Raw genomic sequence first — 26,184 nt, 5'->3', positions numbered from 1 at the left:
TTTTACACTCCTAATGAGGGGAAAAATAGGGCAAAATACATCCGTTCTGCCATAACACGTCACCCTTCACCATGACTTTCATCATCTTTTTACATCGAAATAGTAAAATGCCTAAAAATTAAAATCCAGTCCAAAGTATATTAACTGCCAGATTAACTGGAAGAAGGGCATGCTAGGATACTAGTATTATAATTATATATCATTTATGCTAATACATTCTTAATGTGACATTTTTAATCATTGACTGGATTTCTGGATCATACACAGCTCAGTGTACTGGTGAATAGTACCTCATTGTACATTATAGGAACGAGAGGAACGGTGCATTTTTAATGCTTCCACATTTTTATCAGAGATCATCTATCTATCTATCTATCTATCTATCTATCTATCTATCTATCTATCTATCTATCTATCTATCTATCTATCTATCTATCTATCTATCTATCTATCTATCTATCTATCTATCTATCTATCTATCATCTACAGTGTGTGTGTGTGTGTGTGTGTGTGTGTGTGTGTGTGTGTGTGTGTGTATGTATGTATGTATGTATGTATGTGTGTGTATATATATATATATATATATATATATATATATATATATATATATATATATATATATATATATATATATATACATAATGTATATATACAGTGAGGAAAATAAGTATTTGAACACCCTGCTATTTTGCAAGTTCTCTCACTTAGAAATCATGGAGGGGTCTGAAATTGTCATCGTAGGTGCATGTCCACTGTAAGAGACATAATCTAAAAAAAAAAATACAGAAATCACAATGTATGATTTTTTAACTATTTATTTGTATGATACAGCTGCAAATAAGTATTTGAACACCTGAGAAAGTCAATGTTAATATTTGGTACAGTAGCCTTTGTTTGCAATTACAGAGGTCAAACGTTTCCTGTAGTTTTTCACCAGGTTTGCACACACTGCAGGGGGATTTTGGCCCACTCCTCCACACAGATCTTCTCTAGATCAGTCAGGTTTCTGGCCTGTCGCTGAGAAACACGGAGTTTGAGCTCCCTCTAAAGATTCTCTATTGGGTTTAGGTCTGGAGACTGGCTAGGCCATGCCAGAACCTTAAAATGCTTCTTACAGAGCCACTCCTTGGTTATCCTGGCTGTGTGCTTCGGGTCATTGTCATGTTGGAAGACCCAGCCTCGACCCATCTTCAAAGCTCTAACTGAGGGAAGGAGGTTGTTCCCCAAAATCTCGCAATACATGGCCCCGGTCATCCTCTCCTTAATACAGTGCAGTCACCCTGTCCCATGTGCAGAAAAACACCCCCAAAGCATGATGCTACCACCCTACATGCTTCACAGTAGGGATGGTGTTCTTGGGATGGTACTCATCATTCTTCTTCCTCCAAACACGTTTAGTGGAATTATGACCCAAAAGTTCTATTTTGGTCTCATCTGACCACATGACTTTCTCCCATGACTCCAAATGGTCATTGGCAAACTTAAGACGTACCTGGACATGTGCTGGTTAAAGCAGGGGAACCTTCCGTGCCATGCATGATTTCAAACCATGACATCTTAATGTATTACCAACAGTAACCTTGGAAACGGTGGTCCCAGCTCTTTTCAGGTCATTGACCAGCTCCTCCTGTGTAGTCCTGGGCTGATTTCTCACCTTCCTTAGGATCATTGAGACCCCACGAGGTGAGATCTTGCATGGAGCCCCAGTCCGCGGGAGATTGACAGTCAGGTTTAGCTCTTCCATTTTCTAATGATCGCTCCAACAGTGGACCTTTTTTCACCAAGCTGCTTGGCAATTTCCCCGTAGCCCTTTTCAGCCTTGTGGAGGTGTACAATTTTGTCTCTAGTGTCTTTGGACAGCTCTTTGGTCTTGGCCATGTTAGTAGTTGGATTCTTACTGATTGTATGGGGTGGACAGGTGTCTTTATGCAGCTAACGACCTCAAACAGGTGCATCTAATTTAGGATAATAAATGTAGTGAAGGTGGACATTTAAATGGCAGACTAACAGGTCTTTGAGGGTCAGAATTCTAGCTGATAGACAGGTGTTCAAATACTTATTTGCAGCTGTGTCATACAAATAAATAGTTTAAAAATCATATAATGTGATTTCTGGATTTTTTTTTAGATTATGTCTCTCACAGTGGACATGCACCTACGATTACAATTTCAGACCCCTCCATGATTTCTAAGTGGGAGAACTTGCAAAATAGCAGGGTGTTCAAATACTTATTTTCCTCACTGTATATATATATATATATATATATATATATATATATATATATATATATATATATATATATATATATACACACATACACACAGTGTTGGGCAGTAACGTGTTACTTTTGACAGTAACTAATACTGTAACGCGTTACTTTTAAAAATAAAGTAACTCCGTTACTGTTACCGTATGGTGCGTTACCCGTTACTTTTTTGAATGAATGAATTTCGGCTAAAGTGTAGACTACAGCCTAACCTGCTTACAACAGCGTCGCATTGTAGGATTGGTGGATAAACTGTGCGGCAGTAATGGCGAGTCAAAGCGAGAGCAAGACGAGTTTCTCGAAGTGGAAATATGCTCATTATTTCACTTTAGTTGAGTATAAAGACAAAAACTTTTAAGTCAGATGTAAGCTGTGTCTTTCTGATTCGAAGCTCGTATCTACTGTGATAAACAGCAACTAAAAAGTTACTTTTAACAGTAACGCATTACTTTTTGGTGTAAGTAATCAACAAAGTAACGGAGTTACTTTTTGAATGAAGTAACGAGTAATGTTACCATGTCTTAGCATGGCACCTGCATATTTATGTCATTTATATATATATATATATATATATATATATATATATATATATATATATATATATATATATATATATATATATATATATATTACAGTACAGACCAAAAGTTTGGACACACCTTCTCATTCAAAGAGTTTTCTTTATTTTCATGACTATGAAAATTGTAGATTCACACTGAAGGCATCAAAACTATGAATTAACACATGTGGAATTATATATAAAATTATATACATAACAAAAAAGTGTGAAACAACTGAAAAATGTCACATTCAACGTTCTTCAAAGTAGCCACCTTTTGCTTTGATTACTGCTTTGCACACTCTTGGCATTCTCTTGATGAGCTTCAAGAGGTAGTCACCTGAAATGGTCTTCCAACAGTCTTGAAGGAGTTTTCCGAGAGATGCTTGGTACTTGTTGGCCCTTTTGCCTTCAATCTGCGGTCCAGCTCACCCCTAAACCATCTCGATTGGGTTCAGGTCCGGTGACTGTGGAGGCCAGGTCATCTGGCGCAGCACCCCATCACTCTCCTTCTTGGTCAAATAGCCCTTGATGCCTTCAGTGTGACTCTACAATTTTCATAGTCATGAAATTAAAGAAAACTCTTTGAATGTGAAGGTGTGTCCAAACCTTTGGTCTGTACTGTATGTATATATATATATATATATATATATATATATATATATATATATATATATATATATATATATATATATATCTTAGCATGGCACCTGTTAGTGGATGAGATATTTAAGGCAGCAAGTGAACATTTTGTTTGAACAGAAAATTCTATATCTCATTACAAAAACTTGAAGTAATTGTGTTCTGTATGGGCAATATTAACAATCTCTCACATCATTTTCAGGCATTTGTTTGTACACAGCTCTCTTAAGGTCCTGCCACAGCATTTCAGGCAGGTTATGGTCTGGACTTTGACTGGACCATTGCAACACTTTGATTCTATTCTTTTTCAGCCATTCTGCTTTAGATTTTCTGGTGTGCTTGCGATCATTGTCCTGTTGCATGACCCAATTTCAGCCAAGCTTTCTCTGTCGAACAGATGGCTGCACATTGAGACATTGACTTTAGAATACTTTGGGATAATGGAGTTCGCGGTCAACTCAATGACTGCAAGGTGCTCAGGTATTGTGGCTGCAAAACGAGCCCAAATCATCACACCTCCATCACCATTCTTGTCATTTGGTATGAGGTGTTTGTGTGCTGATATGCGGTGTTTGGTTTTCGCCCCAAACGTGGGCCAAACATTTTCACTCTGGTCTTATCTGTCCAAAGGACATTGTTCCAGAAGTCTTGTTGGTTGTTCAACTGCAATTTTGCAAACCTAAGCTGTGCTGCAATATTTATTTTAGAGAGAAGAGCATTTCTCGTGGCAACCCTTCCAAACAAACCATACTTGGTTAGTCTTTTTCAAATTGTACTGTCATGAACTATCACATTTAACATACTAACTAAGGCCTGTAGAATCTGAGCTGTAACTCTGCATTTTATCTGATAATTGCAAGTCTGATCTTTGGGAGAATTTGCTGGGAATTCTTCCTCACTGTAGAATGATGAGCTTTAAATTGTTTAAAAGCTTTAAATGGTGAACTTTAAATTGTCCCAGATTGATAGGCAGCAACAAGAGCAGCTTTTTTACAATCATTGGTGAGGTCTTTTCTTCTTGGCATTGTGTTTAACACATACCTGAATTCTCCAGAACAGCAAACTGCTAAAACATAGGTTTTTATAGAGGTGGTCACACTTGCTGACCACCAATTAATCAAGGGGATTTGATTAGCAGCACCTGCCTGCTACTTAGCCTCTTAAATCCTATGGAAGCAATAAGGTTTTACTTAGTTTTTCCCACATAGATTCTCCATTTTGGCTTAATTTTGTGTTCAAATAAATAACAATAAAGTAATATTGTAAGACCTGCTAAGAACCAGGTCATTTTTATTATGTCTTGATATGTACAGTAAAACCTTCAAATTTAAAGAGGATGTACTTTTTGTCACATGAATATATAATTATTTTATATAGTGACCTAGAATTCTGCCTGCTCTGATCATTTTGTGTAATATATAGTCATTGTGTTTTTATATATATATATATATATATATATATATATATATATATATATATATATATATATATATATATATATATATATATATATATATATATATATATATAAATAATACATTTAGCTCAATAATTAGTAAATGTTTACAATAGCTGCCCCACTTTGTATGCATCCATGACTGTATGCTACTCTGGTTACGGTTATGTATAAGGCATATATTTATAGCTCCTGTCACACTTACTATTGTAGCAGCTAAAGGATAGTACCCACTTTGAAAAGACATTTAAAACTTTGTGAATGAAAAAATCTTGCTGCAGTGCCTCGGATCCATAGCCATGGTGTTAAAGGAGTGGAGATTATTTATACATATCACTGAAAGTGTGGCCCTCTGAGGCCTGCAGGGGAAGAGGCAGGTGGTCATGCTCATGAACCCACAAAGCCCCATAGCTCCTATACTCCCTGAACAGTGTTCCTTACAAATTACCCATTTAAATGTACTACATTAGTCATGTGTATGACATTTAGCCATTAAGTTACATCTAGAGGAAGTTAAGAGCATGGTCTCAAAGTCACATGATGCAGTATATTTTTCCAAGCAACAGCTGATACTATTGGGTGGGTAAGAAAGCACTTCTTTACTTCCTTTGATCACACTGTTTTTCTACAAAACAGAGGACATGAAAAGAGACTAAATTAAATGACTCATTAAAATCTAAAGTACATTTCTAATTTACTCATTATTCCCTACATTTCTCCTTTCACCTTAAGCTGCCTCTAGGGCATAGTGGAGTGCCAACAAACAGCTTGGCACAAATTTGCCACTAGCTGAAATAATTGGATGTGAGTTGGCAATGTGGTGCAGGTTTGAGCTCCCACTCATCCCTTTCCCACCCTTGCTGGTCTTGGTAGTTCTGTGCCATGGTCAGTGTATTTGTCACTGTGTCAGCAAGTCCTCGAGTCGATCCTCACGGCCCTCGAAGACCAACACATTCATCTTTCTATTCATATTTGGCTTGGAAGTGATTTATCATAGACCTGAGAGTTTCATCAATTATTCCAGTGGGGGAAGGAGGGAACAAGAGAGACTTTGAAAGACAAATGCATCTTGATTTAATTGGAAAGCATGTAGGAAGCGTACAGATGCCAAACACGTTCCTGCTGAGATGTGAAAAGTGCGGGGATCTTCTTCAAGTGTGCAGAATGCATTGATTGCCGCACATGACCTTGAATTGAGAGTAAAGTCTCTCTGTTTAATCGTGTACTGCTCATGAGGAAGCAAAACCAGGCTCTCTCCTTGACTTCCTGTGTATAAAGAGAGCTGCTGCATTGTAAGATGGCCACTTGTTCTGAGAGGTCAGGGTAATGAGCCCTAAGTACAGAGATGTCACTGATCATTGCAGAAGGAAAAGAAGTACTGGTAAAGTTGGAGAACAAATGGCTGACTAAGGACTTCTTTTGACACTTGAAGAAGAAGCAAACTACTGAATGGGAGTGAAAGTGACAGGTCTCAAATTGAAAATAATTCCAGCAAAAGGCATTTGATCTTTAAAAGTGACCATGCGTTTTATCTAATACACAGCATGTTTTTTTTTTTTTTTTACCTTTTTTCTCCTAAAGATGAGAAGTTCTGTCAGGGAACCACCGGCCACGCCCCCCCCTCGGCAATCGCAGCACCTCGCCTTCATACTAATCACCTCCACCTGTCTCCAATCTACACCCTCCCTTTATAAGGCCCCAGTTCACCATCAATCACCGTATGATCTACGGTTCATTCTGGCGATCATTCCTGGACTACCTATGTTTTGAAATAGACCCGTTTTCCGGTACATGCTACCTCCTAGCTTCTGTTTGTTTCCCAAGGCTAATAAACATCCTATTCGTATTCTGGTTTCGACTCTTGATCAAAGCGTGACAAGTAAGTTTATCACTCTATGATTTATAACATTCAGGTAATGTATATGGATGTAGCCACTTATAAAGGCCTTGTTTGAAGCTGTGGTTTTGTTAGTGTAGTTATATGAGGCAATAAGTCATAATCGTTCCCTGATAATGCAGAGGCAATGGGTGTTTATTGTGCTTCTGTCTTATATCTGGAAACACCAAAGGGTACATAATGAGCTTTCCTGCCACTTCTGAAATATGTCCTGGAGGTCTTCATTTCGAAGCATGTCAAGCACCTTCTGCGATTTGCGCTGAATAATCATGCACAAGTTGTTTTCAAGGGTTAAGCTTATTGAAGGTCTTCTTGATGTTTCATCGTCTTTCAGTGATGTTCTTCTGCTTTTGAAGCACGTGTCCCACTTGAGGGAAACATGGATTCCAACATGTACTGTGACATTCTGAAGCAGAACACGATGCCCTCTCTTTAGCAACTGCATCGAACGGCAGTTTTCCAACATAAGAACGACCCCAAACACACCATGACAACTGCCTTGTGAGGAAGCTGAAGGTGAAGGTAATGGAGGGGCCAAGTATGTTTTAAGACCCGAACCCTGTTAAGCACCTGCAGAGCATCCTCAAGCGGAATTTGAAGAAGCGCCATGTGTCTTAACATCCAGCAGCTCTGTGATGTCATTATGGAGGAGTGGATCCCAGCAACAACCTGTGCAGCTCTGGTGAATTCCATGTCTAGGAGGATTGTGATTGGTGTATTTGTCTTACACTGTCTTGTGTTGTCCTGCACTGTCTTGTGTTGTCTTTGCACTGTTTGCACCAGGTTGCAAATGATGCACTTTATGTGGCGAGGACATTAGTCCTTAGCCCTGTGTTTTCTGTGATTGTTGTTGTATGTACCACCAGAGTCCAGGAGGAACGTTGTTTCATTTTACTATATATGGTTGAAATGACAATAAAAGCTACTTGACTTGATTAAGGTGCTGCTAGATAACAGTGGTGCTCTCACAAAATATTTACACAGTTTACATGTAATAAATGCAATGGTTCTAATAATTGACATAATCTTTTCTTTCGGTGTTTCGGTTTTCGGTTTTGGCCTTGGTTTCCTCATTTTTGGTTTTTGGTTTCAGCCAAGAATTTTCATTTTGGTGCATCCCTAAAATATTATCGTTGGTGTGGCCCTCTGACACAATTCAGGTTTCTCATGTGGCCCCTTGTAAAAATTAATTGCCCACCCCTGCTTTAGAAGATACTAAAATAGTTGCTGAAATGTGAGGGGTGCACTCACTTTTCTGAAATACTGTATATATTGCAATGAAATCTGCATATATCAATGTAAGATATTTCTAGAATAGAATTAGAACTGTATATACGTACATTTTAATACAATGCACAAATTGGGTTCCAACTGAAGATTTCATATTGTCTGTATGAACTGTCAGTGTTTGAGTAAAATATATACTTACTGTCAGTCATAACTTGTGTACCACTATAATAAAAACAATTTATACTCTGACAGTTTGTTCCTCTGGGGTGTTTTTGTGGCACCTTGTGACACTTAGTTCAGATGTGGCATTGCAGAGACAAGAAAGAAAAATCTATATTTTATTAGCAGTGACTGTAATTGCTACCGCAACAGAAGGTCACACCTTCGGGGCATGGTATTCAGTCGACTCTAAACCTGCTGGTGGCATCCATTTTATAACAATGGTGAGTCTTTTTTGTACTGAAGAAGCTCAAATGCATCCTGTTTCTCAATTTATACATTTGTATTTATTTTTTACAAATTTTTTGTTTGTTTTCCTGCTGTTACCGATTTTGGTCATTTATTTTGAATCTTCATTCATTCTGCATTTCTTTAGGCATTAATTCTTCACTGTCATTGTTTAAGTTTAATGATGTCAATTTCTCTAGAGCTATGTACTGAAGTCACCAAATATTTTCATTTGTTTATTTAATTATAATTTTTTCATCTTTGTTTAAGCATTAATCCAGTGTTAAATGTACATATTATATAATAGGATCAATCATTTACAGGGCTTATTCTGTAGAGAAATTACACTAGGCTGTAATTTGGAAGCTCATTGCCAATATTCAGAGTTTCAGTTGGTGTCTCCCATCCGTCTGTCACCAGTTTTTGGAAAGAAACAACAGAAAACACAGTGCAGTTGCCAGGGCAATTAGAGTTCTCGGTTGCAATGTATTCAGCAATCTTGTTTTACTAACTGAGCCGAACAGCTTTCCTAGCATGGAAGATAATTGCTATGTTAATAAACAAGTGTAATTTGATGCAGCAGTCCACCACACACTGCATAAATTTTCGCAATATTCTCTGCTAATGGCTTTCCAGCTTTCCTTCTAAATGGATGGATGAAATTAAACATGACCAAAGAATTACACGTATAATGATTATTATTTAGACAAGATGCATTAGCCATGTATATACATGTTTTCGACGGTAGCATGAAGAGAAAAATAGGTATTAGTATTAGTGAGGGTAACCCAGCCATTAGGGGGGCACAAGCCAGTGTACTCTTAGTGCCGGTCCCAAGCCCGGGTAAATGGGGAGGGTTGCATTAGAAAGGGCATCCAGCGTAAAACATGTGCCAAATCAAATATGCGGATCACAAATGAGAATTTCATACCGGATCGGTTGAGGCCCGGGTTAACAGCGACCGCCACAGGTATCGTTAGCCGACAGGGTACCGGTGGAAATTGGGCTACTGTTGGCCGAAGGAGGAGAAGGAGAGGAGGAAGGCGTCTACAGAGACGGCAGGAAAAGGAGCAGTGTAGGAGAGTAGAGGTTCGGGTTGGTACTTTAAATGTTGGTACTATGACGGGTAAAGGGAGAGAGATAGCTGATATGATGGAGAGGAGAAAGGTAGATGTGTTGTGTGTTCAGGAGACCAAGTGGAAAGGGAGTAAGGCCAGGAACATTGGAGGTGGGTTTAAACTGTTTTATCATGGTGTGGATGGGAAGAGAAATGGTGTAGGGGTGATTCTGAAGGAAGCGTACAGTAAGAGTGTAGTGCAGGTGAAGAGAGTTTCTGATAGGGTGATGATCGTGAAGGTGGAAGTTGAAGGGATGATGATAAATGTCATCAGTGCCTATGCTCCACAAGTTGGCTGTGAGATGGAGGAGAAAGAAAGATTCTGGAGTGAATTAGATGAAGTGGTAGATGGTGTACCTAGGAAAGAACAATTGGTGATTGGGGCAGACTTTAATGGGCATGTAGGTGAAGGGAACAGAGGTGATGAGGAGGTGATGGGTAGGTACGGTTTTAAGGAGAGGAATGTGGAAGGGCAGATGTTGGTAGATTTTGCTAAAAGGATGGAAATGGCAGTGGTGAACACGTATTTTAAGAAGAAGGAGGATCATAGGGTGACGTATAAGAGTGGAGGAAGGTGCACACAGGTGGATTATCTTCTGTGTAGGAGATGCAACCTGAAGGAGATTGGAGACTGTAAGGTGTTGGCAGGGGACAGTGTAGCTAGACAGCATCGGATAGTGGTCTGTAGGATGGTTTTGGAGGCGAAGAAGAAGAGGAGGAAAGTAAGGTTTGAAAGAAGAATAAGATGGTGGAAACTGAAGGAGGAAAAGTGTACTGTGAGGTTCAGGGAAGAGGTCAGACAGGGGCTCGGTGGTGGTGAAGAGGTGCCGGATGATTGGGCAACTACTGCAGGAGTGATGAGGGAGGCAGCTAGAAAAGTACTTGGTGTGACATCTGGAAATAAAAAGCAAGACAAGGAGACGTGGTGGTGGAATGAGGAAGTGCAGGAGAGCATTAGGGGAAAGAGGTTGGCAAAACAGAAGTGGGATCGACAGAGTGATGAGAAAAGTAGGCAGGAGTACAAGGAGATGCGGCAGCAGGTTAAAAGGGATGTGGCGAAAGCCAAGGAAAAGGCATATGAGGAACTGTATAAGAGGTTGGACACTAAGGAAGGAGAAAAGGATTTATACCGATTGGCCAAGCAGAGGGACCGAGCTGGGAAGGATGTACTGCAAGTTAGAGCAATAAAGGATGGAGAGGGAAATGTGTTGACTAGTGAGGAGAGTGTGTTGAGAAGATGGAGGGAGTATTTTGAGCAGCTGATGAATGAGGAAAATCAGAGAGAGAGAAGGTTGGAGGATGTGGAGTTGGTGAAGCAGGATGTAGATAGGATTAGTAAGGAGGAAGTGAGAGCAGCGATTAAGAGGATGAAGAATGGAAAGTCTGTTGGACCAGATGACATACCGGTAGAAGCGTGGAGATGTTTAGGAGAGATGGCAGTGGAGTTTTTAACCAGATTGTTTAACAGGATTCTGGAAGGGGAGAGGATGCCTGAGGAATGGAGAAGGAGTGTGCTGGTACCGATCTTTAAGCATAAGGGAGATGTGCAGACCTGCAGTAACTACAGGGGAATTAAGTTGATCAGTCACACCATGAAGTTATGGTAAAAAGAGTAGTGGAAGCCAGGTTGAGAGAAGAGGTGACCATCTGTGAGCAACAGTATGGTTTCATGCCGAGGAAGAGCACCACAGATGCCTTATTTGCTTTAAGGATGTTGATGGAGAAGTATAGAAAAGGACAGAAGGAGCTGCATTGTGTTTTTGTGGATTTAGAGAAAGCGTACGACAGGGTGCCGAGAGAGGAGTTGTGGTATTGTATGAGGAAGTCAGGTGTGTCAGAGAAGTATGTGAGGGTGGTGCAGGACATGTATGAGGACAGTGTGACGGCAGTAAAGTGTGCAGTAGGTACGACAGACTGGTTTAAGGTGAAGGTTGGACTGCATCAAGGATCGGCCCTGAGCCCTTTCCTGTTTGCAGTGGTGATGGACAGGTTGACGGACGAGGTCAGACAGGAGTCTCCCTGGACTATGATGTTTGCAGATGATATTGTGATTTGTGGTGAGAGTAGAGAGCAGGTTGAGAAGAGCCTGGAGAGGTGGAGATATGCGCTGGAGAGAAGGGGAATGAAAGTCAGTAGGAGTAAGACAGAGTACATGTGTGTGAATGAGAGGGAGGGCAGTGGAGTGATGCGGTTGCAGGGAGAAGAGGTGGAGAAGGTGGAGGAGTTCAGGTACCTGGGGTCAACAGTGCAAAGTAATGGAGAGTGTGTTAGGGAAGTAAAGAAAAGAGTGCAGGCAGGGTGGAGTGGGTGGAGAAGAGTGACAGGAGTGATTTGTGATAGAAGAGTATCTGCAAGAATGAAAGGGAAAGTTTATAGGACTGTGGTGAGACCTGCGATGTTGTATGGATTAGAGACAGTGGCATTGAGTAAAAGACAGGAGGTGGAGCTGAAGGTAGCAGAGCTGAAGATGTTGAGGTTTTCGTTGGGAGTGACGAGGATGGACAAGATTAGAAATGAGTTTATTAGAGGGACAGCACATGTAGGATGTTTTGGTGACAAGGTGAGGGAGGCGAGATTGAGATGGTTTGGACATGTGCAGAGAAGGGACATGAATTATATTGGTAGAAAAATGCTGAAGATGGAGCCACCAGGTAGGAGGAAAAGAGGAAGGCCAAGGAGGAGGTTCATGGATGTGGTGAGGGAAGACATGCAGGTAGTTGGTGTAAAAGAGGCAGATATAGAGGACAGGGTGGTATGGAGACGGATGATCCGCTGTGGCGACCCCTATTGGGAGCAGCCGAAAGAAGAAGAAGAAGAAGTATTAGTGAGGGTATGGCATGGGACATTTGGGGATGTTAAAACCACCAGGCTTTTTAATATTCGACTTTTTAGCCACACTCAATGGTAATCGCATTTGGGTTTTAATTTATTCTTTGACACTGATTAATTGCAGCGAATTGCCAGAGCCATTTCCTGCAATAAACGTCAATTAATTAGCTGACAACATTAGAAGTGATAATTAATACAGTGGGTGCCACAGCATGGGGCCTGCGGTTCTAAAGGGTGGCCATGGTGCTGCTTGTCACCACGAGCGTCGATGGAATTGACATTCAAGCATCTGCGAACAGCTCGCCTCTCTTAGACTCCGTGCTTTGTGGCACCTATTTTACACTAGGGATAGGATGATTAACCTGCATATGGTACTGTATAATATGCTAAAGATCTCAAAGATTTACAGCACAACTGTAGTGCTGTACTACTGTAGATTGTTATGTATACACTTACATCCCAGTCCCTTTATTAGGATGTACAGTTGCACTTATCCAATCCAATCCAATTCTGAAAAATACTGCAACGGTTTTAAGAGACCAGTGGCTTCTGATAGTCAAGAAAGAACCTCGTGATAACTAAATGATTTATTAATTGCCCAGTTGCTGCTTTGTGTTATGGTATTTAATGAAATGTATAAATTTATAAGCAGACATTATTTTAGACAAATAACCGCTATATTTAGATATGCAGTCAGAATGCTGCTTTTCTATTCTTCCAAAGTGACCAAAAGCAAGTGTTTTATTTTGCACAGCATGCCGTAAAACAAATCTGTGTATGATACCAGAATCTGTCACATGACATGGACGCGAGTAGTGATTTGACTGTTTCCGCCCAGGAGTCCTTTAATTAATGTCAAATGCATGCAGCACAGTGCAATTTACTTTTATATACATGGCAAATTTATATGCAAAATTTTTTTCAGGCAATGCAATAGTGGTTTATCAAAAGAAGAGCTTTCAGCAGGCTTTCAACATCCAGAAAGTAGTGGATAAAATATCCTGTGATGTGAGTTGCGATGTGCTTTTTTCTGAGGTTGCTTTAAGTAAAAAGAGAGGTTTACAGTGTGCTCAAGGCAAAAATCAGTATAGCACTTTTTTCAGCATGTAGTTCTTTTCCAGTTCCCACCCGGCAATCTTACAGCTACCAAACCAGGAAGAGGAAGACTTACAACCCAGTGTTTCCTCCATTCCCACAAGTTGCCGTCTACATTATTTCTGTTGCTTGTGGTTCTTGTGGAAAGCACTACACTCCACATGTACAAACTCACACGTGTCCACGATTGGTGAAATTTTAATTGGTATGGGAGAGAGTGCACGTGGCATCTTCTGAATTTAAACTTTCGATCTCTAGACAAGAGAGTGACCGCTTTTCTCTTCGCCATTCAAGAGCCCATAACAGCAAGTAGTCATTCTATTAGGGGTGTCCCTGACTAAGGCCTTAAAAAGTCAAATCAGTATTGTCAAGTCTTTACTATTGGTTGAAGCATGAGTGTCTGTATATATGTGTTAGGGGGTGTAAAGACACCTGTTAATCAACATGTGGGCAAGACAACTTTTGTTTTCTTTCACGCACACCACACAGAAACAACTTTCTAATTAAATGACCAAAATTCCATGTCGTCAGTTTTGACCATCTTTTTAAATTTGCAATGAAAGGCAATGTGCATAAACATTCGTTAAACGATTCTTCATAACGTTTTAAAACCACGATGTACAGAACATCAAAAAACTAAATAGAAGAAAATGTCATTTTGGATAAATAAACCTAAAAATTTTTAATGCAGAAAGACCAACCTGCATTTGCATTTCACTTGTCGACAAATCAAATTAAATGCGAGCAATGCTGTAAGTACAGCGCAACATTGATGCACCGAAAAAGATCAAAATTAATTTACAGAATTCAATTAGAACAGAATAAATATTTATATATAATATTTATAAATATTAAATCCCTGGGGGAGGTTAATTTATTCATACACATATTTAAAATATTGATTATAAGCTTCTTTCTTTTGAGCACAGCCATTTACACAAAATGGCATAATTTTCATTTCATAACACCTCTGCGAAGATTCGACTGTGAGATTGGCAGTCTAATCAGGCTCCTCCTATCGAAGCATGGAATCTTTGCATATTCGGGGTCACCCCTAAAGTACATTATACAGTATATGAACTCTGATTATACCTGATTTAACCACTAGGTCATATAAAAATGGAATTTAGGTTTCATTGAAATTTATTTAAACATTTTATTAACTTTAAGTGAATTTTAATTAAGTTTATTAACTTTAAGATTAGACAAGACAAAAATCTGACTTCCAAAATGAATTTAAATACCTGATGTGTACTGAAGTTATGTAAAAACTCTAAAGCTCAAATTTACTCACACTTCAACCAAATGTAAATTTAATTGTTCAGATATGGCAAGGATAAAATTGTTGAATAATGTAATTGTTCAGAATTCTACAATCAGGTTTGGCTACACAGAACAAAACGAAACAAAACCGATCCTACACCTTATTTGACCACAACCAGAAGAGAACAACTCTGGGAGCTTTTAAAAAATGCTATTAGATCAGTTCAGCTCATTTCCTGCTTATGGATGTCAGAAATCCACTCTTGTCTCTTGTCTCTTGGTGAGAAGCCAAACTGAGGTTGAACACTGATGTGGTTGTGACTGGCGGTGATTCATACTTTTGGCACAAAGCCCCTATCCCAAACTCCCTCTCAATTAAAATGCCAGCATATGGCCCAGTGACCAGCCAGGCTCTAAGCTCCGAGTCTGCTGAGATGCCTTGAGACACTGACACGCTCTGTCCACATGAAAAAGTGTGTCACCTTGGACTTTAACAGTGTCTCCTCTATAACTGTGTGTGCACAAAGAAGAGATGTGGAGATGTGTGCTGACTTTCTATTTCCCGGATACGTTTTGTATGTTAATTTACAAAATGTTAGATTTTGCCCTTTCCTGGATTAAAATCTTTCCATTTTTTGCCACTGTCCAAGGAGATTCAAAGGGCAATATGGTATAAGTTTGAAAGTATTTAGCGAACAAATTCTTTTTTTTTTTTTTTTTTGCCAAGTAAAATAAAAGTGACCCAGCCTTTTAAAGCTTGATGGTGGTGTTACTTTCTAATGCATTAAGTCAACTTATTTCATTAATGTGCCTATACTACAGTGTAATGCATAATGACACTCACTGTAACACACAGATGAAAAAATCTAGGACATTCTTAAAAATAATATATTAGTGATGCTTTAATAAAAAAAATAATAAAAAGCACAGTTGCATTCTCAAATCAGATGGTATGGATTGATTTCGTATAAAAGTACAGTAGTAACAGTTCTGACAATAACATACACCGGTCAGGCATTATACACCGATTATGACCACCTGCCTAATATTGTGTTGGTCCCCCTTTTGCTGACAAAATGTCCTGACCCATCGAGCATCTACAGCATGAACTTCTTCTGCAATTTGAGCTACAGAAGCTTGTCTGTTGGATCAGACCACACGGACCAGCCTTAGCTCCCCACGTGCATCAACGAGCACTTTTGATAGATACTTACCACTGCAGACCGGGAACATCCCACATCCCCCTTGTCAAACACTCAAATCCTTACGCTTGCCCATTTTTCCTGCTTTTAACACATCAACTTTGAGGACAAAATGTTCACTTGCTGCCTAATATATCCCACCCTCTAACAGGTGCCATGATGAAGAGATAGTCAGTGTTATTTATTTACTCATAATGTTAAAATCTCAATGTTCCCGGTTGTCTATAACATGACAATCTGAATATTTTTTGTAGTTTAGTAATGTTACTTGCTGCAACCTAACTGATAACAGAAAACTTGTGCACATTTAATAACATTAAATGTTACTATCAAAGGTTGAAAAGTGTCTAAATTTAGTGACATTTTGTTTATTAATAAATAAACAACACTCTGTAACATCCCGATCTGTTGTCTGTTATTCTTAAGAAAATGAAAAGCTAAATCAATAGCGCTATGTATGTCACTGTATTGTCAAACCACATTGCGTATGCTATTAACAGCCCACTTTGTTTATGCTGTCTTGTCTTCTTCCTGACAATGAGCTCACAGAACAGCATCATCATTATTCTTCTATTCGATTAGTGAACAAAGTCAGGCTCTAGTTTCACAGTTCTGTCTTTTTCCTCCTGCTCGTCCATTCTTCAGCTTATCCAAGGGTGAAATGGGACATGGGCTACATCTGTTAATAGTCTTTCATGAGCCATATGAGGACCGCTATCAAAAACTCTCTACTGTCCTCTGCAAAGACTTTAAATAGGTGGATTTGGTGCCACGGTGACTTTTAAGCTCTTCAGTTGTGTGTTTGGCATGTGTACAAAGTACAGAATCAATTTTATATCTGGGATTCTATTAAATTTGCAGCATATGCTTGTGTGTGGCTGGTATTTATATATACACGCCTGTCCATCAGCAGCCTCTTTTTTTCTCAGCTGGATGTTCAGAGCTCAGCTCAGTCTTTAACGATGGCACCACTGACTGGCAGATTTGTGTCTTAAGCCCCTGAACTTGTGTTTGCAAGGTGAAGTTTGCTAGTATTAATCATTCTGTCAGGCAAGAGCAGAGAGCCCAAAGGGTAAAAAAAAAGGAGGATGGCCTGTAGATTTTAGCTGAGAGAAGAGAAATCAGGGGTGTGTACTGTGTTGGGAGCTTGTTATTAATCCTAACAGTGACATGTGCTGTACAAATGCCAGGGTGCTCCGTGGGGGCAAATGCATCTTTTCCATTTTAGATGGATCTAAGCGAGAGGCGCTCAGTGTGAGCATACTGCGCGGGCACGCATTTAGGGTCTTATTTATCAAATATGTGCACTCTGTCAGAGCACTAACTGGGGAAAAAAGAACACAAGAAATGCAGTCCGTATGCTTCTATCTATTTCCAATATAAAAACATTTAGCAAAAGGAGTCATGTATATTGATTTGTATCTACTGCATATATTCACAATCCTGAAACATTCAACCACATAAGGAAAAAATAATGCTATGGCTTTACATAGTCATGGCACTGCTCCTGGTGCTGGAGTAGAAATCGAATCTTTAACCGCACTGTTTTTTTTCCTTAAATGAAGCGATGCTTCTTATACAATAAATTCTGACGGTGAGGCAAATGGGGCAGGGGCAGTGTTTTTTCATGACAATTACTCAAACAATTGTAAAGCAAATAATGTTTTTGAATATAATGGGAAAAAAAATAAAAGACTAAAAAATAAAATGTCTCTGACCCATAGTAATTGACAAAGCTTATTTTTACACACATTCAGAAAAATACCGAACCCATTTAAATGCATACTAAAACATTTATCTTCCTGTTCTCTGTTTTAAGGATTTAATAAAAGAGTGTGACATGGAATGGTAGAATTTGTTTTGTGGACAAAACATTTCATTGGTACAATTTTAACATAAAAAAAACGTTCTTTTCGGCTTCTCCCGTTAGGGGTCGCCACAGCGGATCCTCCGCACGTTTTATTTGGCACATGTTTTACGCTGGATGCCCTTCCTAACGCAACCCTCCCCAATTTATCCGGGCTTGGGACCGGCACTAAGAGTGGCTGGGGATGGTTCCCTGACCGGGAATCGAACCCGGGTCGCAGCGGTGGGAGCGCTGCATCTTAACCACTAGACCACCAGGGGACCCTGGTACAATTTTAACATAAAATACCTTAAATGCCTGATTATACTGTATATTGCTTTGATTATAAATTAATGGGGAACATGGGCCAAAAAAAAAATGTTTTTTAAGGGCTACTGGTGTATCAAATAAGCATTGAGATAAAAGTACTGGACTCATAAAGATTAACAATATAGCTGTTTCATTTATTATTTATTTCAAAAATATTGAATATCTTACTCTGCATAATTCCTATGTTCAGATCCTAAATTTGCAAAAAAAGAAAAACCCCAGGATTATGGCAGGACAACTATTGCATTATGCACAATTTAAAATCTTTCCTGTTTGCTCAATGTGCTGATGTTCCAGATTTATTTTGAATACTTTTCAGCCAGTTTTATCCTGGTGCTTATTTATGCAAATCCCTCATTTTTCTGCTTGCATGTGAAATCTATAGAGAAATAAAAGATCATTTTTAATGTTGAGCGGAATTTTCCCCTACTTTCTGTGCCTGTCAGTATTTGCCTCGCTTCTCAAAGATGTCAGTTTCAGTTTGCAATGCCATAAACCTAAATATGAGGTCGTTGTGCTTAGCACAGGGTGCATTATGGTTCGTGCATGCCTCCAGATGTGGTAAACATGACATTGGATTAAATTGATGTATGGCAATGGTGCCTCATGTGACATGCCGAGGCTGACAGTTGCTACAGGAGACGATATGATTGATCACCTCAGCTGCACTTACATATGGCTGAGTGTGAAAAGTTGTGGTTCTGCTTGCGGCGGAGCAGTGACGGGTCTCCTCTATTGCATGATGAATGACACATGCATCTATGTTTTTCATTTATAGAAATTTTTAATGCTGCATCTTCTATTTATAATGTATTACCCACAAAAAAATGGTCTGTAGGCAGTCAATCATTTTGTAGGAATTCCTGCTGCATACTATTTAATCAGAAATTGTGGTCTATCCAGTATTATCCAATCATATTGCGCTAGTTATATTATGTTAAGACGATTAGAATTATGTTGTTGTTGTAGATGCATCATCTTTTTTTGAATATATTTTTAAATCTTTCAAAAAAGATTTATGCATCATAAACATATTTTGAAATTAAAACCACAATTTTTTAAGTTGTTCACACTGTTTGCTATTTTAAGAGATTTGCAGTTTCATACATTTTTCTTTTACTATCAGGTGGACAATTATACATTAACATGAACATCAGCTTTACGTTTAATGGAACTTTAATGTAATAATTATGATTGTTTTTCAATTCAATATTTTATCTTTGATGGTTTTACCTATGTTTATTTTTTTTTTTAACAAGAAAAATATAGTGATTCAGCATTAATTACAGGACCCCCTGCAGCACCGCTGCAGACCCCCGGTTGAAGACTCATGATCTAGACTAAACACAATGCATCCTAGACTAAACGAAACATATTCTAAACACATTATGCTCTAGACTGAACACAGTCTGTTTGGTTGTGAAACACAGTTTGGCTTGATTTTGGGAAAAGGTCCCTCAAGGTGTTTATAAGTGTTATTATTTTTTAGTTTTTTTTTTTTTTTTTTTCTCATCCTGCTGATTGAAGAGTCATGGCAAAAAAGGACAAGAGGCACTTCGAGTACTTTAAAGCTTAAGCATGTTCTCATGTGGCTAAATGCAAATGCAGTGATTTTCAAGTAGTGACAGAATGGGGTGTGATTCTCAGGGAGGCAGTGAATTGCCTGCATGTAGAGCTGAACCAATCAAGCAAGGTTAGGAGTAACAGCTGCTCCCGCATTCCATTTCAATTTCTGGAGGAGTTGTGGTGGAAAAAAAAGTTGTACGAGTCCCAGTTTGTGTGACTAAGCATTAAAAATCACCTCAAACATTTAGCAACTAGCTGAAAAAATAGCAGAATGCTTTCTAAACAAGCATGGAGAATGCATTTGTGTCAAACTCAGCTTTGATTTATTTTTCCTCTAGTCACTTGCACTGTTTTGCACTTTTTTTTGTTTCAGGGATGGTGAACTACAGCGAGGTTTCAGGATATCCTCTAGTGCAGCACTGGAAGCTGCGGTCCATTTTGTATCATGTCAGGCTCAACCAGTGGACCCTCTCTCAAGGTACAGCTATCTCGGACAGCTCTCTATTTTTGTTCGTCTTTTTTAAAATGACCCGTTTTAGTATGGGGCACCGTGCTCAAAGAACAGCTCTGGGGACCATGTGTTAAAACAGTGACCAGAAGAGGTAGGAGCTCCAGAAAAACAAAAGCATTTACATTGTCATTGGAGGATCGCAGGTTTGATTCCTGATGGCAGACAGGAACGAAGAAATCACATTTGTGCCTTCTGTGCAGAAAGAATGACTTTTTTTTTTTTTTACTCTCTCGATAAGAATGACGTGCTATTTGTGTCTGTCTGTGAGCCCATGGATGCTACAATTTCTTTCTTTCTTTCTTTCTTTCTTTCTTTCTTTCTTTCTTTCTTTCTTTCTTTCTTTCTTTCTTTCTTTCTTTCTTTCTTTCTTTCTTTCTTTCTTTCTTTCTTTCTTTCTTTCTTTCTTTCTTTCTTTTGTTCTAAATTAACAAATTAAGCTCCATATAGCATAAATGCCATGGCTCAGTTGATTTCTCCTCTGTCTTTTTTATAATTTTTTTTTTTTTGAAGGGCAAGTATGCATTTGACACGTACAATCTCCTTGAGCACACTTAATAAGCCAGATGAGTACTAATGAATTGTTAGTGAAGTTAAGCCTGTGCATATTTTACATTTTTACAAAAACGCCAAATTAATACGGAAGTATGAGCAAATTTCATTTGCTTCATTTGTTAATACAAAAAAATCATTTTAAATAGCCATGCCTCTTTTTTTAGTAAATGACACTAATTGTTTTATCTTCTCATTCACAGCAAAATAATTCATTGTTGATTCTTATCTGAGCAGTGTGTTTGAATAGGGACCCACTGATCATGATTAGCACCAAGATACTTTTTGTTTTTGTTTTATTTGTTTTTTTTATTTATTTATTTTTTGTAAAGGTTTTCAAGGTTTTTTTTAATAGCATTAAACCAATCGCTTTTTATTTGCTTATCACCACACTGACATGAACACTATCTAGAGAAAAGTAATGAATACACATTTGTCCTGAGTTTCTATGCTGTAAGAAATGCTTTAGGGATCAGAACTCAAACTTTCTCCACCTGCTTTTGTGTTTTACTATGTTGAAAATGGTGTTATATTGAAACATTTTCAAAGGTCAAAAGCACAACCCACACACATGCACATGGATGTCTGCAGGGTTTTGTTTGTTTAGCTAGGCCTCTATTCCCTGGATAATTTTTTTTTTGCACATAACAATGAGTAATGAATTTCATGGTGCTTTAAAATATTTAGTTTGTGTGTGTGTGTGTGTGTGTGTGTGTGTGTGTGTGTGTGTGTGTGTGTGTGTGTGTGTGTGTGTGTGTGTGTGTGTGTGTATTTTTTATATATATATATATATATATATTTATTTATTTTTAATAACCCAATATACAAATAAGCTTGATAACATGTATGATCCTGTTTCATATTGAATCAACATGGCTTTGTTGTTTTATGAAGATGATAATATAATAACATTAATACTTAAATACTACTTTAAATAAGATGCTAATCTTGTACTCTACTCCTCTTTTCAGCCTTTAGTTCAGCCATCCATTCTCTGGATGGTGCTACACTGCGCAGTGACTTCGTGTCCATTCTGAAGGAGTTCGGGAATCACTTTGTCCAGGAGGCAGTGTACGGCTTTGAGGAGTCCTGCACCATCTGGTACCCCAATAAGCAGGTGCAGCGCCAGCTGTGGCTTGAGTATCAGGACATCAGCAAAGGTGAGCTGGATGCACAATACCAGGTTTTAGATACATTTGTTTAACTGCTTTGCTTTGTGATAGTGCTACTCTTAGAATTAGGAGACACTACCTGTAGGTTAGAACAATAAGTATATATAATTGTTTTGTCATACATTTTAATGGAGTCATTAATTTTAGTAGACTGACAATACAAAATACAAAATTCACTAAAAAATGAACAACAAAATAAATACTTGGATATGAACAAATGAAACTCAAAATAGTTTGAGGGGAAACAGTTCATATGCTTTGAGAGCTCCTGAGTTTGATTAAAAAAAACAAAGACTAATGTGAACCTTGATATAGTTACTGCAGTTTTATACTCCAAAAAACACACTGTTTTCATCACATTCATTTTAACTGCATCTACATATTTAATCCCAATTTTGTGAAACGATGTTTCATATTAAATCCATGAACGAAAGCAATCCAAATGCAGTCCAATGCTTGAGAAAAGAAAAATGTATTCAATTTAGACAAAGGTAATGGCACCCTAAATAAACAGAGCAAGTTAATCTTTGCCTGTGGTAGCTGACTAATGAAAAAGAATTACTGCACACCTTAGGAGACAGTTCAAGGGGCATTTTCTCAGCTTTTACTGGCTTTTGTGTGCGTCATCAAATCAGATTTTGCTAAGCAATCTACCAATTGCTATTTATCCACATGTACATGGGTACAAATAAAATGTTCATTTTGCCTTCGAAAACTTTTATGGATTTTTATTACTAGAAGTCTGATCAGTAAGGCCCATTGTGTGCTAAGAGATTATGCATATATATATATAGTTAAGTAGTTTTTAAATAATAGAAAAAGGTCTAAATTGTACCTAATTATACACACTGGATGTGAAGGGAATGTCTTAGACAGAAAACTGTCTGCATTAAAAAGTAGAAAACCGGGTAATTAAAATGATGGAACATGCATTTAGTGTATTGTGAACTAGTAAAGGACAAATCTGTGAGTGAACCCTGACATTAAATCAATTTGATGCACTTTGAGAAATGACTTGAGAGGCACGTCTTGACAAGCGAAGTGAAAAGTGGTCTCCTTAATCCCAGAAATGTTTTGGAGCACAGCCCTGCTTGTTCTGAGTGGGAGTGAAGGAGAACTGAACCCCAGGGCTGCTCTTGGGAGGTTAGTTACAGCTGTTCAATCGATAACAGAGGGCAGGGCATGATTCAGCTTCCCATCTGAATCTGAACTCCTGCCCAGTCCTTAGGAGACTGTTTCCCGCTTTCAGCTTAGTTCATGTGTACAAGGTGAGTACAGACTTAATAAAGGAGAAATTAGAGCTGGCTCCTAACTAATATTTACCTTCCAGATTTCCAGACTTCCACAAAAAATACTTTCCGATACATGGTAATTGGTTTTCATGAATCATATGCAGTGGTGAATTGGGGACCATCTCATGAGGAGAGCATATTTTTAAAACATAACACCTGTTCATGTCAGCCATGTCAAAAGACACCAGACGAACTGTTTCTGTAGTCTGAGTAGGGATACATGAGCTATCAAATGTTGATGTATTTCAAGAAAGACAGAAATGCTATGTTTTAAATGTTAAGAACTAAAGTAAAATAGAACTATAAACACAATGATTAGGATTTCTTGACACTAGTGGCATCTGGTTAGAAAGATGCAGCATCATCAGCGAATAATATGGAGTTTATTTACAGTATTATTTTATTCATTGTAATCCACAATTCATTTCCAAGAAGCTTCAATTAGTAACGTTGGGCTTTTTTTCTTACGTTTTTTCTCTCTAAGAGATTTTCTCGCATTTCACAGATGAGAGAGCTTTAAGTAAGCTGAACTCCCAGGCCATTCAAAATGTTGTTTTGTTGAACCTCTGGCACACTGAGCTATCCATCTTTTCACTTGTGGTTGTTTTCATATCTCAGACAAAAAAAGGGATAAGTAATGACCCTCCTCCGCTTCGACCCAGTAGTTCTCGCACCACTGTTTCCTTTGCACCAATCGACTGCTTTTTTTTTTTTTGTTCTTCTCAAGGACATTGTGATTTGCAATTCACTGAAAGCTTTTCACTTGTGACAGATGGCATTAAATGATTGAGTTTTCCCACCTACCTGCTCGCTCCATTATTCTTAATTTTGCCCGGTTCTGGCATGTTTATGGACATTATTATGTGTTGAAAGTCAGGCAAGTTTCAGAATTCAGCAAAAGGTTTTTTCCCCCTCGGCCTGTTAATTGTTAATGTTTATCATTTTAGATTACTTAGTGGCATGTCATGTGGGTTTTTTTGTCCATCTACTGTAATGTCAAGGGAGTCAGAACATGGAATTTAGAGAGAGGAGAGGGAGAGAAAGAGATGTAAGTCCTTCAGTAAAAGGTCGCACTCTTCGGGTCTGGGTAATAAGCTCACTGGAGACTTGGCTGGAGATTTGTGCTCTTACCCTCGGCCCAGATAGCATGAACCTTTAGGGAACCGCTGTTCTATGCTTCAGCATGATTTCTACATGGATGGAGACAGCATTCACCTGCCTTATACATATTCATGCAGGTGATAAGAGAAAAATATTGATGTAATCTTGATGAATAAGCAGAAATGTACGCTAAAACAACTACTTAGTAAGGAAAAAAGTGAAAGATCTTGTCTCCGGTAGTCACTTTTATTTCTGTTTGGTTTTGCTGCAAACCTGCAAGACAAATTTCTGGTCATTAAATGTGCAAGAATATACATCACTGTAAAACAGCACTTACATTCGGTTCTCTTAATTGTTCTTTTCTGTTGGGTGGTTTTATGTGTGTGTATGTGTGTGTGTGTTGCTTTTTTTGTTTTATTGATTGGACATGAGTTCTGTGTTCTCAATAAATGATGTAAGTGACAAAAATATTGATCAGTACAGAAGCATAAAATCAATAATGATCAAGCAGGAGGTGATCAATAAAAGAAGAAAACGTAGAAGCCTTTATTTATCACATATACATTTATTATGTAGTAAAAAAAATAAATCTTTGCATACGCAGCTTGTTTGGAAGCTAGGGTCAGAGTGCAGGGTCTATAATGATGCAGCATCACTGGAGTGAAGAGGGTTAATGGCTGAACAGTGGCAGGTTGTCTGTACTGAGGGGCTTAAAACCCAGACTTTTTGATCATTAACCCCCTGAGCCTTTAAAAAGCTGTCATGGATGCTTATGTTTGTGTGTGAAGAGGGTTTGAGAAATAAGCAAGTTAAAGGTTTTGGCACACTACATGAGTACCAGGTGTGTGATTTTTGAACCTGTATTCTATAATATTTTAAAATTTCACTGTTATATTAAGCATATATTAAGCATATATCATATAAAGACAAATTTCTTCAATTGCACAATTTGATCATAAATCAGCTTCTAAACCATACAATAATTCAATTCAATAATTTTTTATTGTATAGCGCTTTTAACAATGATTATTGTCTCAAAGTTGCTTTACACAGATAATGTGGTGATACAAAATTAATTTGTTCTTTACAAGTGTAAGTTTGTCCCTGATAAACGACCCGGTGGCGACTGTGGCAAGGAAAAACTCCTTGAGATGGCATAAGGAAGAAACATTGAGAGGAACCAGACTCAAGAGGGAACCCATCCTCATCTGGGTTGCACCGAATGTCCATTTATTGCAGATATACAATGTTGCAGGGTACAGTGATGGTGATCAGAAGCAAACTGTAGTCCTGAGTCAATTTAGCAGACTGTTGACATTAACTACAGTCCAAATAAATCCTTAAAGCTCCTGTTCTTACTCCGGAATTTCATGAAACCACCCAAGGCGTTGATGGGAAACCATCCCCAGCTGCACAGAGTGGCCTCCAAATGAAGAGAACACTATACAGAGGGAGGCCTGGACGAAGTGGGAAGATCCACGGAGGGAAGAGGGGCAGGAACAGTGCTCACTGGAACCTCAGGAGCATGTTGAGAGAGAGAGAAGAGGGGTGATAAGAAGAGAAGGATATGGATTATTATGTGTCCTTATTGTTGTATGAAAGTTAATGTCACTGTGCAGTTGGGACTCCAGCAAGACTCGCTTTGTCTTCAGCATAGCTAAACGTGAAACCAGAAGGTAACACCGACATGAGGGATCCCTGGGATAAGAGACGACCTGCCACACCACCGTCAACAAACCTGAGTGAAAGTGAGAGTGAGGGGACGACAGATATACAAATATCCCAGCTCACCAAACACTTTATCCATAATCCCT

At 38.5% G+C, this 26,184-nt stretch overlaps 1 protein-coding gene across 6 annotated transcripts in view; it reads left to right on the top strand.

Annotated features, from left to right (window-relative positions):
• The window catches only part of astn1 (astrotactin 1), a 286,126-nt gene that overhangs the window by 180,875 nt on the left and 79,067 nt on the right, over positions 1-26,184 (top strand). For all 6 annotated transcript variants that reach the window (XM_083541649.1, XM_083541648.1, XM_083541646.1 and 3 more), the window contains 2 exons: positions 20,119-20,223; positions 21,777-21,965. In XM_083541649.1, coding sequence (XP_083397775.1) covers positions 20,119-20,223; positions 21,777-21,965 — 294 coding nt within the window. The remainder of the gene's footprint in view (positions 1-20,118; positions 20,224-21,776; positions 21,966-26,184) is intronic.

This window comes from Silurus aristotelis (assembly GCF_946808225.1).
Source record: "Silurus aristotelis genome assembly, chromosome: 5".
In the NCBI taxonomy this organism is placed as follows: Eukaryota; Metazoa; Chordata; class Actinopteri; order Siluriformes; family Siluridae; genus Silurus; species Silurus aristotelis.
This window is presented reverse-complemented; position numbering and strand designations above follow the sequence as displayed.